Below are 15,070 nucleotides of genomic sequence, written 5' to 3'. Positions count from 1 at the left end.
TTTAAATGAACAATAAATCAAAGAGTATAGATCACATACATATTCCAGATGAATATTTTGATACATCAACAAAAATAAGAACATCTCCGAGCTACCTTGTATGCTGCATATAAGTTGATTCAAAGGAGAAAACAAATCATGGTTCATGCATAGCTATAAAATTGTAGCATCTGCGTTCTGCCAGCACTGTTTTATATGAATGGTATAGTAGCTAAAAGCTCAGGCATATCCGTTGAGGGCTCTTAATGAACCACTGAGGTCTTTGAGCAAGCTTGTTCTCTGACGTATCTCAATGAAAACAACTACACTCCGGTATCCTTTCCACCGGGAAAATTGTCTGAATGGGATGCCTTTGACATAACCTGGATCGGGACAGGAGTAACGTTTGCCAGTACGAGAGACCTGCAATTAAGGACATATATTCCGGATTCAACACTATACTGCGACAGCTGGATTGACAACAATTATGGATTTAGCTAATTGCTAGCTAATAACCAACCCACCAATCTAACGTTGGCTAACTAACGTTAGCTAGCTAGCAAAGTCAGCTAGCTAACAGGCACAATTAGCTAAATCTTTGAAGAGGAACCACGGACGGATCTGTAGTCAAATTAGCAACTGTCTGCCAAGTTAGGGTAACAGCGTCACCATTTCCGGGCTTGTGATATCTGGGATTGTGGAGCGGGACGTTGCTTTGAGGGGTACGGGGATCGGATCTGTATCGGTTTCTATACCCGGACAGCTAGAGGACAGCATGGCTGCAGGAAAGGGAGCAGGGAAGCCCTCGCTATTGCAGAACGAGCGTATACGATTCATTGTCTGTTTTCTCGGAGTCTTCGTTTGTTATTTTTACTATGGCATATTACAAGAGACAATGTAAGTCGTTTTCTGGTCTGACATCCGAGCGACATCATTGATTTCAAAACATAGGCTCTTGATGCACATTTCTTTTATTGGCTGTTTCTTTGTGCACATATGTTAGTTGTTGATGCTGTAGTGCAACAAGTTCATGTCATTATTTAATGTAGGCGAGCCAACTCTACAGAGCTGAACATTTTCAAAAAAGTATATCCCTATGTTATTAGCTTGCTACATACTGTAGATATGTCTTGAATGGTATGTCACTCAAGGGTGAGGAATCTCATCTTGTTTCCAGTGATGATTTGTATCTGTAGTCAACCAGAGCAGAATGCCCTCTCATTCTCTTTTTATAGCTACAGATACTCCACAGTTTAATTAACAAATAATTCCCTTGCTGAATATCAAGGCCTGTGTGTTGTTGTGAGTCACACCTGTCTTATATGTGTAATAAGAAGTGGATTAACTCTGGATTAACATGAGTGGTTGCACTGATACATTGTCATAATGCTGTTTGTCTGATTTACCCAGTACCCGAGGACAGTATGGTGAGGGGGAGAAGAAGGAGAAGTTTGTTTATGCCACAACGCTGGTGTTCATCCAATGCATCATCAATGCTGGGTTTGCCAAGATCTGTGAGTCAACCACACATAGTCATCAGTCGTGGCCTTTCACCTTCTGCCCAACACAGTAATCTCCAACATATCTTGCCCCCCATGGGTGTTTCAATGGTCTGTTGGTAGTGAATCTCCATGTATTATAGTCTCTTCTCTGCCTCCTCCCCATTAGTGATTCAGTTTTTTGAGGGTTCCAGACCAGACCACACCAAGAGCTGGCTCTATGGAGTGTGTTCCCTGTCTTATCTTGGAGCCATGGTATCCAGCAACTCTGCCCTACAGTATGTCAACTACCCCACACAGGTCAGTCTTATCCCTCAGCCCATACAGTGTCTCACTGTCATCATCATAATTTGTTGTGATATTTTATTATTTTAATATCTAAACAACCTCTCTATTGTTGTCACAGGTGTTGGGGAAGTCTTGTAAGCCCATCCCAGGTAAGTGTAATAATTATATTATTGCTCATCCTGACCCCACTCGCAACACCTGAATATGTAATTAACAAGTCATATGCAGCCTTTGGCTTGGTGACCAGTGCAGGTTTGAGGGGTTAGTTTGCCTTATTTTATTGCATGGCCTCTTACTGCAGCAGTGTGTCATGTTTCAGTGTCAGCCCTTATCTGCATTTCTAGTGCCATTTTTAAAGCTGCAATATGTAACTTTTTGGGCGACAGAACCAAATTCACATTGAAATATGACTTATAGATTTGTCATTCTCATTGCAAGCCAGTCTAAGAAGCGATGTATCTGTTCTGTTCACTATTTCTATTCTTCCCGTTCTTAAGTTTTATTTTTGCACCTTTTACTTTCGGTTTTGTATGATACAATGATTATTTACTCTATACGTGGCTTGTTTTGTCACATACACTGAAATTTGACAAACTATTATAATTTTAGCAACCAGGAAATATCTGTGTGATTTCTGCATATTGCACCTTTTTTAAACTACACATCCCATCAGCCCTTCCAAACTCAGTGTCCCTGTTTAATAAACATACATTCTATTTGCATGCACCTGCTGTGAGTCTCTGACTCCCCATGTAGACTACCCTATGACTGCAAGTGTCATGCTAACAATCAAATCAAATCAAGTTTATTTTATATAGCCCTTCGTACATCAGCTAATATCTCGAAGTGCTGTACAGAAACTCAGCCTAAAACCCCAAACAGCAAGCAATGCAGGTGTAGAAGCACGGTGGCTAGGAAAAACTCCCTAGAAAGGCCAAAACCTAGGAAGAAACCTAGAGAGGAACCAGGCTATGAGGGGTGGCCAGTCCTCTTCTGGCTGTGCCGGGTGGAGATTATAACAGAACTATGCCAAGATGTTCAAAATATTCATAAGTGACAAGCATGGTCAAATAATAATCATGAATCATTTTCAGTTGGCTTTTCATAGCCGATCATTAAGAGTTGAAAATAGCAGGTCTGGGACAGGTGGCGGTTCCATAACTGCAGGCAGAACAGTTGAAACTGGAATAGCAGCAAGGCCAGGTGGACTGGGGACAGCAAGGAGTCATCATGCCCGGTAGTCCTGACGTATGGTCAATAAGTACATGAGCCTAGTCTTCTGTCCCGCCCAGTATGTTGCAATATGTAAACACTGTCTAAGGTTAGTGTGTTCTATAGTAATACACTGACCAGTCTTATCCCTTGAGCACGTGCAGCCCATTAATCTACATAGCCATGGTTTGTACCCCCTGACTGACTTGTCTTTCTATGTGCACATCAACCTAATAGACCAGTGATGGCTGCTGCTGATAACCACCCCTCACATCCCTTTGCCTTTGGTTCCACAGTGATGATTCTGGGTGTATTTGTACTGAGGAAGAAATACCCACTGGCCAAGTACCTGTGTGTGCTGTTGATCGTCAGCGGGGTAGCCCTGTTCCTCTATAAACCCAACAAGAGTGTCACTTCCACAGAATCTGCTTTTGGCTTCGGGGAGATCCTGTTGGTGAGTGTAACTGTCCTCATTTGCCTGTGGTATTATCTCTGTGACCTGGTCTGTGTTTCTCTCTGCCTATATGTGTATTCGCTGTCTGTGCCTCTGTGGGTTTGTAAATGTGACCTTCTCTCTCCCTGTATCCTAGCTGCTATCTCTGACCATGGATGGTTTGACTGGTGTGGCCCAGGACCACATGAGGAGTCTCTTCCAGACCAGTGCCAACCACATGATGCTCAACATCAACATGTGGTCCACCCTGGTGCTGGGACTAGGTGAGATACCTGTTTCCCCCCACTAGTGTGAAAATATACACTTTGTCCGATCTCTCTGCTTTGTGTTTCTTCTGTATCTCTATCTCTGCCAGCTCCACGTCTCTACTAAATACACCATTATCTATTCAATAAAATATCTTCATCTCAGATCTTCCTTCTCAGTCTAAGTGTCCCAATCTCATGCTTTTCTACAGCCTTACTTTTATCAGAAACCCTTTTTTCGGTTTTGGCCAAAGCAGTCCCCACTTCCCCAGTTCTATTCAACCCAATCAAACTGCTGTTACTGCTCTGTACCAGTAGGGGGAGCCCTTAATCCACTGTTGATTTTGATTTTGGAACAGGCATTTTCACCATAAAGTCATGGAACCAAATCTCAGCATGGGTTTGATTCCAAAACAATTAAAGTAATTAATTGGCTTCTCCCCCCATTTGTAGCAGAAGAAAAGGCTAACCAATCCTTAAACTTGAGGTTAAAAAATAAGAATCAAGCAGCCTAGTTAAATAAAGGTTAAATAAAAAATAATAAATACAAAAAAGCAATTGTTACAAGCAGGATAAAATAAATCAATTTATGCTGAATTGTGTCACTTTCAGTAAATGATCCCATGTGTTTTTCTTTCAGGGGTGTTGTGGACAGGTGAGGTATGGGACTTCCTGAGCTTCACAGACCGTCACCCCAGCATCTTCTGGAACATCCTTTTGTTTGGAATAACTAGTGCTTTAGGACAGGTGGGTCTCACATGGGTGTGACTGTGTGTGTGTTAAAAGGAAAACATTTCCATGTCTGCAAATCACATACATTTTAATTGGTTCACATGCGTGTGATTCTTATGGATAAGTGCCAGTATGTGGTTTACAGTGGTCTTTCGCTATTTTGCTCTCATTCTCATTGCAGAGGGTCTTTTATAGTAACAGTCATTCACTCCAATTCCTCTCTTAGACCTTCATCTTCATGACTGTGGTGTACTTCGGCCCTCTCACCTGCTCCATCGTCACGACCACACGGAAGTTCTTTACCATCCTGGGCTCTGTCCTTCTGTTCGGCAACGTCCTCATCACCATGCAGTGGGTCGGCACTATCCTGGTGTTCCTTGGTGAGTAACAACATTAACTTGTTAACTCTTAATATCTCTGATGTTGTGACTATCTCTCTGTTTCAATCTCTCTCACGCTCGCTCGCCATCTCCCTCCACCATGTGCTCCTGTGTCTGTAGTAACTTTATGCTTCACCTCATAGTTGAAATAGTGAGCTGCTCTTCAGCTGCTTATGGAAATGTTCCATTAGAGCTCATAGGCCTCAACTAGTAGTGAAGTCTCTTTTTGGTTGATGAGATAACTAGACACCTCTACTGTCTTAATTGTATCATGTGCTTTTTCATTTAAGGTCTCGGGTTTGATGCCAAATTTGGCAAGACACCAAAGAAGACCACACACTAAGGAACCTGGAATATGTGTCATGGCAAAACTGACAAACTGAAAGTCCAGTGGACAGAAATCCATATCTCTCTGATTTTCTTACCACATCTTGCCTAGGCAGTACACATACATACACTTAGTCATTGTTAGTTACCATATTATCATTTAGATTTTTTTTACATAATCATGAAAGAAGCCCCTATGTTTTCAAACGTCCCCATTCTCCTGAACCTACTAAGACAGACAAGCATCATCTACTTAGACCGCAAGACCACATCCACATGAAGAGGAAATGGGGCAGAATGAGATGGGTGGGCAGAGGAAAGATGACAACATGCACGTCAAATCCCTTGTGGTGGTTGAGGCTGCTCCTCCCATTGGACTACATCTAAACCACACAGGCCTATGAATCTCAGCCCCAAGATTTACCTCATGAACTCATCACCAAGGAATGCCTGGTTTTCACTGGTATTTGTAATCGTAAAGAAATTGGTTACAGAAAAACACCCTAATAAACGATTAAACATGTTTTCCATGGTTCTAGGATTGTAACACCAGGCTGACAATGACCTAGTTCTTTCTCAAAATTATAAATGTATCATGTATACATGTCATGGGAGTGCATTTGTTTTACATAATACTGAAAGACTTTTGGAAGGTTTGTTCGTTGTAGTCTATCAAATTAGGTCTACTTCACTGGTTGGAACTTTCCCACACAGCATCATAGACAGGCTGTGCAGAAACTCTTATGAGATGTTAATGACCAATTTTCAGTGAAAATACAATTCAGAGGAAACTAACATTGGTAGATGTTGGCGAGGCAATCTGATTAACCGGGTGAGCTGCAGGACGCTGGCAGAGCACACAGAAAACTAAATTGTCCAGCCCACTGTTTGGGCAAGCTATCCCAATGTCCTGCTAATAGAGACAGATGAATTACAACACATGTAGTGTGAGGATGCTGTTCTCTGATGTAGCATCACCCTTATAATATACAAGAATGCTGTCAAATAGCAGTAGTTGAACAGTACTATACTGTTTTATAGCCTCCTTCGTTCAACACCAGAGGACCTGATGGTGCAGTGGTTTGGACGTAGGTTTGAGTCCCGGTCGGCTACCCAACAAAATTGCTGTGTTGGTATCAGAAGTGGGATGATGTCGTTGTGCGCTTCCCAGGGGATAGTGTTGCATCCCACCTAGTTAAGAGCTTCCGACAGCTAGGCATAGTGGCTCAGGTATTGGATGAACAGATGAAGGGTTAGTTTGAGTCTAGCTTGGTCTACCCCTGAAGACGCTGGAGTATCATTACTGAATGTACTGTAGGTGTGTGAGACAGAGTCAAGTGAAAGTAATCTGACATCCCTCTACAAATATTCTCCCATGAATGCTTCTGTTGTATGACTGGTGGGATTCATCTTCAAACCTACTGAGGTCTTGTTCAAATACTTTGAAAAAGCATCCTTCCTTATTCCCTTCCTTGAAGTAGGCTAATCAGTGATTGAATATAATCAGATATAATTGGACTGGTAAAAGCTTTAGTGTAACGGTTGTCGATGGTGGAAGGAGAAGAGGACCAAAGTGCAGCGTGGTACGTATTCATAATACATTTTATAAAGAATGAATACTGAACAAAAACAACAGTCCAGAAAGGTGAAAACAAACACTAAACCGGGAAACAACCACCCACAAACAGGTGGGAACAGGCTACCTAAATATGATTCTCAATCAGAGACAATGAATGACAGCTGCCTCTGATTGAGAACCATATCAGGCCAAACACACAGAAATACAACACAAGGACAACATAGAACACCAGACATAGAATGCCCACCCAAACTCACGCCCTGACCAACCAAAACAGAGACATAAAAAGGATCTCTAAGGCCAGGACGTGACATTTAGTAGGTTTAGGTACTTTATTTACTGCCAGATGAAAAACATTATGTGGTGGGATTAACTAAACCATCTCTGCCTACTGGTTGAAAATGAAAATAAAACTGCAGTGTAAAATGTTGTACTTTGTTGAGAAGGAGGAGAGGAATGGAGACTTTGATCAAGGGAGAAGGAAAGTGAGTCCCTTGAGAGGGTAAAAAACGAGATGTATGTTAGGAGAAATGCACTATTATCACATGGCAACGTATTTATGGAATATTGTGGGAGAATGGAGGGAAAGAGAGAGGTGGCGGTTGAAGAGAGTAAGTGTGGCAGAGGGTGAGATTGAATCTGTTGAAGATGGCGAAAAAAGGGAGATGGTAGGTCGAAGAAGGCTGGTGGCAAGTGCAAACAGAGTGAGCCGTACACCGGATCCAGTTCTGGAGTCGAAATGGAAGTGAATGAGGGTGAATTACCAGAGGTGGCCCAGTTTTTGGTACCAGGTTTGGTGAGGTTCTTGGAGCCTGAGCCTTGTACCGATGGTCAGGATAAATATGAGTGTTACAGTAGAAGTGACATTTTTGGAGAAAGTAGGCCCCTGCTTTTTGGCTGATCCATATGTGGTTTCAGGGTGGGTGAAAATGGAGTTGGGTGCTGTGGAGTCAGTGAAGATAACCCGAAGTGTGCTTGTGATAATTATTTGAATTTCTGTCAGTCGGAGGGAGCGCGCCACACAAATGGGGACAAGAGTGGTGACTTGTTTTTTTCTCAAGAACAGGGTGCCATTGAAAGGAGTTATTACTGGGGTAGCGGTAAATGTGAATGTGGACCAGATGAAGGGGAAGACACCCGGTGTTTGTGATGCTCGTCGTTTGGTGCAACTCAGACAGGGTGGCGTGAGTGGTGAAACAGAAGAGTCATTATCTGTTCTTTTGAGTTTTGATGTTGAGTCTTTGCCTGACAAAGTGATGTTAGGATATTTCAGTTATCCCGTACAAGCTTTTGTGCTGAATCCATTAGGTTGTTACAGGTGTCAAGCTTATGGGCACGTGGCAGCAGTGTATAGGAGGTAGGTTCCTAGGTGTGAGAAGTGTGCAGAAGGACATGAGACAAAGGAATGTGTAGTATTGGGGAAAGAAGCGCTACGTGTTAATTGTAGGGGTGCCCATGGATCAGAAGTGTCTGTTGCGAGAGAGGCAGGTTGAGGTTACCAGGATTAGAGTAGTGCAGAGGGTGTCCTATGCTGAGGCAGTGAAGAAAGTAGAGGAAGATGGTTCAAGGGGGAGGGATCCTGAGAGGATCCGTGTGAGTAGTAGATCTGTGCCAGAACAGAAGGATAGGATTATGAGTGACATATGCTTCAGTAAGATTGGCTTCTTAACGTTTATAGCAATGGTTATCAACCACAGGGATGGAACGTAAGTCCCAGAAAAGAGAGGTTCTGGTGGCTGCTGCAGAGAAATATTTGGGTGTATGAGATTTTACTTCAGAAGAGTTACAGAGTGTGTTGAGTGGTGGTGTCCAGATAGGGTTTTAAATATTGGAATTGGGTGGTGGGTTTTTAATGGTTAGATGACAGTTTTTTCTTCATATTATTGTATTTCATTTTGTTCCGTAAAGTATAAGGGATTTAGACCCGAGCGTAGTTAGTGGCAGTAATGCAACATATATTGAATGGATGCCAACCGCCGTTAAACCACACCAAAGAAGAAGAAGAACGAGTTGAGGACTCAAGGGCGTGAGGAATCTCCACAGATAGAACAATGAGACAGATATTTCACCGGATGTATAAATGTGAAGCATCCGGTTGGCGTTTCCACTCACTACCAAATATGGTGACGAGAGGAAGCTTAGTGGCCGGCAGTGGGAGCAGATTGAACGAGATGGACTTTGGCCGAAGTTCTGAAAATTTTCTCATCGATGAAACATTTTATCTCCATACAGGTTTCTGTTTCCAAAACTAGAATCTGTAGACTTTACCAAAGAAAAAAATGCATTGTTTAGAAGGCGTGCAAGGGCGAATGGATCTCACTGGCTCGTGCTTTGCTCCCACCTCCTTGTTTGTTCGACCCACTATGATTCGTTCATCTGCTCCCATTGGAAACGACAGACTGTAGTCTATCTTGGGTTAGTTATAAAAATCATTCATATCTCTGAAACGCATCTGAAAATACGCTCTGTTCCTGCCTGGCAAGGCCTACATTGATCCGGTTATTTCTGTACAAATTGGGAGAAGTAAACCCTCACAATGCTGAGCACAGTTAGCCGGCAACTTAAAAGCCATCCAGCAGTAAGTACATGTGAAATCGTGAAGTTTGCTAAATCGTATACATTTTTGGGGGGGATTTGCGTCGTGCTAACGTTAACTTCGAAGCTAACCTCGATTTTTACTACGTTACTCGTTTCACCCAAATGTCGCCTTTTTGTCATGTATTGTTGAGTGTTTGGAAAATGACAAGATTGAATATAACGATATGGTGTTTGCTGCATTGATCGTTGATTGACAAGTGATGGCATTTACCACAGACTTAAACTGCCCCGTTTGCTAACTAGTTAGCTACTGTAGACAGTGTGGGTTATGTACTTGAAAGGGCAAGGTCTCAAAAATAATTGAATATATAGTTACTATTATTTACACTTTTTAAGTGGGAGGGAGTGAGCGTGTTTAGCTAGATGGTTAGTTGCTGGAATTGCGACCTGCCAAAAAAGGCCTCGACTCCGTCAAGGACGAGGCGGTTAACCGAGGACATAACGTTACTATGCCAGTGTAGTGGGCCTTTATTGAAAAAGGTTATCTAGCTATGAAAGTACTTTATATATTTTTTAAATCAAGTTTTATTTGGTGGAAATCGGGTAACTGTAGTCTCGGGACTTTGGCGAAAGTATTTTTTGGGGGGGACGAAAGCAATCCAGTTGACTAAATATTTTTATAGACGACCCTCGGTCCTGCCATTACGCTCCTGAAGTTGCAGGTAATAGGCTACACCAGGGGTAGGGAGTCTTTTTCTTGTGGCATAAATTGTGAGCTCTGCAAACGTGTCCGATCCGACAATGAGAATGGTAAACGACTAATAATAATATATTGAATTAACATAAATTACCGTAACCAAACAAACGAAGATAGATTAGAAATGATTGGAATTAACGTCAAATGTACCAATTCACAGATCTTCATTGTAAAGGGGTTAATCACTGTTTCCCATGCTTGTTCAATGAACCATAAACAATTAATGAACATGCACCTGTGGAACGGTCGTTAAGACACTAACAGTTTACAGACGGTAGGCAATTAAGGTCACAGTTATGAAAACTTAGGACACTAAAGAGGCCTTTCTACTGACTCTGGAAAAACACCAAAAGAAAAATGCCCAGGGTCCCTGCTCATCTGTGTGAATGTGCCTTAGTCATGCTGCAAGGAGGCATGAGGACTGCAGATGTGGCTAGGGCAATAAATTGGAGACAGGAAGGACAGCTGATCGTCCTCGCGGTGGCAGACCATGTGTAACACCTGCACAGGATCGGTACATCTGAACATCACATCTGTGGGACAGGTCCAGTTTGGCAACAACTGCCCGAGTTATACCAAGAACTCAGTCCCTCCATCAGTGCTCAGACAGGCTCCACTGAGGGCTTGCTGTTTTAAGGCAAGTCCTCACCAGACATTACCTGCAACAACGTCGCCTATGGGCACAAACCCACCGTCACTGGACCAGACAGGACTGGCAAAAAGTGCTCTTCACTGATGAGTCGCAGTTTTGTCTCACCAGGGGTGATGGTTGGATTCGTGTTTATTGTCGAAGGAATGAGGGTTACACCGAGACCTGTACTCTGGCGCGGGATCAATTTCAAGGTGGAGGGTCCGTCATGGTCTGAGGTGGTGTGTCTCAGCATCATGAGACTGAGCTTGTTGTCATTGTAGGCAATCTCAACGCTGTGCTTTACAGGGAAGACATCCTCCTCCCTCATGTGGTACTCTTCCTGCAGGCTCATCCTGACATGACCCTCCAGCATGACAATGCCACCAGCCATACTGCTCGTTCTGTGTGTGATATCCTGCAAGACAGGAATGTCAGTGTTCTGCCACGGCCAGCGAAGAGCCCGGATCTCAATCCCATCATGTCTGGGACCTGTTGGATCGGAGGGTGAGGGCTAGGGCCATTTCCCCCAGAAATGTCCGGGATCTTGCATGTGCCTTGGTGGAAGAGTGGGGTAACATTTCACAGCAAGAACTGGCAAATCTGGTGCAGTCCATGAGGAGGAGATGCACTGCAGCTGGTGGCCTCACTAGATACTGACTGTTACTTTTGATTTTGACCCCCACCTGTTCAGGGACACATGTCTGTGGAACTTATTCTGTTTGTCTCAGTTGTTGAATCTTGTTATGTTCATACAAATATTTACATGTTAAGTTTGCTGAATATAAATGCAGTTGGCAGTGAAAGGATTTTTTTTTTGTTGCTGAGTTTATATGTAATCGTGACTTGAAAGACACTCAAAGGGCAAACCAATTCACACAATGAAGTTATGAAACAATGAATGCACACAAATTGGTGGTAGAGAGCAGATTCTGGAGAGACACAAACCTTGTACATCTAAGCCACACTTACATTTTTTAATTATACTTAAGACACATTTTCTTCACACATACTATAGGCCTAAGGAATATTCTCACAAACAGCTTCAGGTCCAAAGCAGTAGCCATTTATGGAAAACCAATGGAGTTTAATTTGTTTTCAAAATTTTCTCAAATACCCTCACGGCACCTGTGCCTTGCGTTGCCGATGCTCATCTTAGTGTGATGGACTGTGCCATCCCCAGCGGCCTCCGCAATGGATTAGTCCACTGAGACGGGCACGAATCAGACAGGTGTCTACTGTGCCATAAAAACATCTATCGACCAAACGATCGACAAGTTGACTGAATGGGGTCAGCCATATTTCCCTTGATTGCCACCTTACCCTGTCCTCTATTGTTCCCCCTAACTCTTTTCTATTCCCTCCAGCTGGTCCCCCTTTTCATCTTCATCGGTGGTGGGACGGTTATGTCTGGAGCGTATCTCTTGCGCCTGGCAATGGGACCCCATGTCAGGTAAGGGCCCTTGTAAAACACTCTGCTAATATGAATCCAGTTCAAATGGAAACCGTCTGAAATGAGAACCGCATAGTAACTGGATTGACCTTGAGTGTTTTAGTCATAAGTCAGACTCCGGTGTCAATTTCAATGTGCAGGATGCGTATATTGCTATTAGTTAAACTTTTCATTTCAATATGTATGTTGTAGTTGGAATCGCAATGGCAACCCCGAGCCATGGAACAAGACGGAACCCACACAGCAGCACAAGGTAGGTCACTCACTCACTTACATTTATCCAGACATAACGGCCCATCCTGTATCACAATGGTCAGTGCATTAAACTTGGTCTCTGCCGCACATGGTAGTGAGCAGAGGTTGTACAGCGCAGTGAGGGAACATGTTAATGTAGTGGCTTGAGCCAAAAATGTCATTGAGCTGTCGTCTGATTCCACTCATCCCATAGTTGAATTAATTATACAGTATAATCCTGTTAGTTTAGTAAGTAATCTGATCAGCCAATCTAATTGTCAGTCACAACAACAAAGCAAGTTTGACACTGACTGAATAACAAACCTGGGAATGATTCAGAAAGTAAAGGCAGGTTTTTGCTTAGAATATCTACTGTTATTCATCAATATTTGATCTCTGATGGTCTTGTCCTTAAACTTTATTGTTCCTTTATTTCATTCATAGTTTTACTCAGTGAACATGGACTACAGCAAGCTGAAGAAAGAGGGTCCTGACTTCTAAACTCTTCTGCTGCACCAAAGGCTTGAGGAAAAAAATGACTTATTCTAACACTGACTTCCTTTACACCTCTAACTTGAAACCAGTGGATGCAAAGAGGCTAAACCGCACAAGTTCTGTCCCCTTTGACTGTCTCTTTTTTTGTCTCTCTCAACCTCATGGTTGTGCATCAATAAAGTGAAGGAGTCTTTTCTCCTGTGTACAGAGAAAATTGTCTGTATTTCTTTGTAGTCTGTGTTTAAAGGGGTTCAGGACTGATTTGATCCTAAAACATGATATTCTCGTACCACGTTATAGGTTTGAAATCATGAAGTCAGTCATTTTTGTTTCCCCACACTATCTTGACTGTCAATATTTTGCTCTTGGTTTTTGCCTCATTCCACCTTTTGTCGTCCTTGCCCTCCTTTTCTGCCTGGTGCCTTTGTCTGCATACATGTATATCATAATACGCTTGACTACGGTCCAGTGTGTAATTTAAAGTATGACAACATGCTTGGTACTGCATATGCTCACCCACAAGTTCAGATGAGCCCTTAACATGCTCTTGCTGTGTGCCTTTTGATAGATCTTCACATGGTCTGACCATCTGTTCAAGGCTGCACTGCACCATTATAGGCCATGTTGTCTGAAGGTCTGCAATCACTCACTGACTAAAACCAGGCAGGTGGGAGTAAAGGATAACAGACAAACTATAAAAGTTGGCATTGTATTAGCAACCAATAAAGCAATGATAATGTTCCCGAGAGTAATAAACAGAGCAGATAAAACCTGGTTCTCAGGGAGACTGGTGCGGAGGTGTTTCCTAGAATGTCATGGCTCTGATGAGTTTGTGAATGTCATCAGGTCACACTGCGTCTCTCAGGCTGGGAAAACTCTGAAAAGGATGTGCAGCCAACACAATGCTGGAAATGTCAAGGATGTCTTCACATTGGCATAAAGTGTCACATATAAGACCTTCCCCTCTTAAAGGTTGGAACAGGCTTTGTCTCCAATACAATAATTGTTTCAGTTGAGAGATGAAACTGTTTCCTTCACAACTTTAATTTGTTTTACAAAGAACCCCTTTGATTATGCTGAAATCTTCAGGTTGTAAACTAATCTGAAGACTACTTTCTGTGCTTTATCAGAGACCACTGTAATTGGGGCCATGAGTATTTTTCTGACCGTGAGACCTCTGCTTAGTCATACAAAATATTGTCACAATATAAAATTGGATATATATTATTGGTCCTCTTTATTACGTGGTGACGGCTCCCTAGAACTGGAAGACCAGTCAATAGTGAGAAACCGGCTGTACATAGAAAAGTTTGCATGAATTCTTAACCACTGGCCAGCATTTTTACTCTTTTTCACATGACCTCTTGGTCACATCGGCCAGCAACACACTGTCCATCCAGAATTTACTTTAAGAACAAATTCTTATTTACAATGACAGCCTACTGGGGAACAGTGGGTTAACTGCCCTGTTCAGGGGCAGAACAACAGATTTTTACCATGTCAGCTCCAGGAGTCAGTCCAGCAACCTTTTGGTTACTGGCCCAACTCTAACCACTAGGCTACCTGCCGCCCTGTATACCTATCCCCTGCTTCATATCTTCTGACAATCTGAGTAGGTACTTGGAATGCTTCCACTGCAGTTTGTGTGTGTGCACACAGGTACTAATTACATATTTACATTCATGTGTACTTTATGCTATGCAGACAAAGTTTTATAATTTTTTATTTATAGTACCAGTCAAAAGTTTGGACACACCTACTCAATTTATTTGTACTATTTCTACATTGTAGAATAATAGTGAAGACATCAAAACTATGAAATAACACATGGAATCATGTAGTAACCAAAAAAGTGTTAAACAAATCTAAATATATTTTATATTTGAGATTCTTCAAAGTAGCCACCCTTTGCCTTGATGACAGCTTTGCACACTCTTGGAATTCTCAACCAATGCTCATTGGTAACTACATTATTTCATATGTGTTATTTCATAGTTTGGATGTCTTCACTATTATTCTACAATGTAGAAAATAATAAAAAATAAAGAAAAACCCTTGAATGAGTAGGTGTGTCCAAACTTTTGACTGGTACTGCATGTCTCTACTCGGTAGACATTAGCTCTGTCACACAGGCATGTTAAGGTTACATAGCAGTTTAGCCTGGTATAATGTATAACTGGATGGCACTCAGCATTTGAGGCCAATCCTAGACACCCAGGCAATCTGAGTCACAGTGTGTGCATACATGCATGCACACACAGGCTAGCAGG

At 42.4% G+C, this 15,070-nt stretch overlaps 2 protein-coding genes across 2 annotated transcripts; both read left to right on the top strand.

Moving 5' to 3' along the window:
* Window positions 1-225: 225 nt before the first annotated feature.
* Window positions 226-5,639, top strand: LOC139565381 (solute carrier family 35 member B1-like). Its single transcript, XM_071385674.1, has 9 exons — window positions 226-876; window positions 1,390-1,493; window positions 1,648-1,778; window positions 1,885-1,915; window positions 3,275-3,432; window positions 3,569-3,695; window positions 4,318-4,424; window positions 4,636-4,789; window positions 5,080-5,639. The coding sequence occupies exons 1-9, from the start codon at window positions 755-757 to the stop codon at window positions 5,130-5,132; spliced, it is 987 nt and encodes a 328-aa protein (XP_071241775.1). The 5' UTR covers window positions 226-754; the 3' UTR covers window positions 5,133-5,639.
* A 3,161-nt stretch (window positions 5,640-8,800) lies between these two features.
* LOC139565380 (cytochrome c oxidase subunit NDUFA4-like) lies at window positions 8,801-13,014 on the top strand. The gene is made up of 4 exons (XM_071385672.1): window positions 8,801-9,273; window positions 11,986-12,071; window positions 12,264-12,324; window positions 12,750-13,014. Exons 1-4 carry the CDS (start codon window positions 9,232-9,234, stop codon window positions 12,804-12,806), a joined length of 246 nt encoding a protein of 81 aa, XP_071241773.1. The 5' UTR covers window positions 8,801-9,231; the 3' UTR covers window positions 12,807-13,014.
* The last annotated feature ends 2,056 nt before the right edge of the window (window positions 13,015-15,070 follow it).

Source organism: Salvelinus alpinus, chromosome 36 (assembly GCF_045679555.1).
Source record: "Salvelinus alpinus chromosome 36, SLU_Salpinus.1, whole genome shotgun sequence".
NCBI lineage: Eukaryota > Metazoa > Chordata > Actinopteri > Salmoniformes > Salmonidae > Salvelinus > Salvelinus alpinus.
This window is presented reverse-complemented; position numbering and strand designations above follow the sequence as displayed.

What these genes read in the sequence shown, in the direction of transcription:
- LOC139565381 (XM_071385674.1), top strand. Translation starts at nt 755, where the DNA reads ATGGCTGCAGGAAAGGGAGCAGGGAAGCCCTCGCTATTGCAGAACGAG. An exon ending in GGCATATTACAAGAGACAAT is followed by an intron (nt 877 to 1,389) that starts GTAAGTCGTTTT and finishes TGATTTACCCAG; the next exon opens with TACCCGAGGACAGTATGGTG. An exon ending in ATGTCAACTACCCCACACAG is followed by an intron (nt 1,779 to 1,884) that starts GTCAGTCTTATC and finishes TTGTTGTCACAG; the next exon opens with GTGTTGGGGAAGTCTTGTAA.
- LOC139565380 (XM_071385672.1), top strand. Translation starts at nt 9,232, where the DNA reads ATGCTGAGCACAGTTAGCCGGCAACTTAAAAGCCATCCAGCA. An exon ending in AACTTAAAAGCCATCCAGCA is followed by an intron (nt 9,274 to 11,985) that starts GTAAGTACATGT and finishes TATTCCCTCCAG; the next exon opens with CTGGTCCCCCTTTTCATCTT. An exon ending in AACCCACACAGCAGCACAAG is followed by an intron (nt 12,325 to 12,749) that starts GTAGGTCACTCA and finishes TTTCATTCATAG; the next exon opens with TTTTACTCAGTGAACATGGA.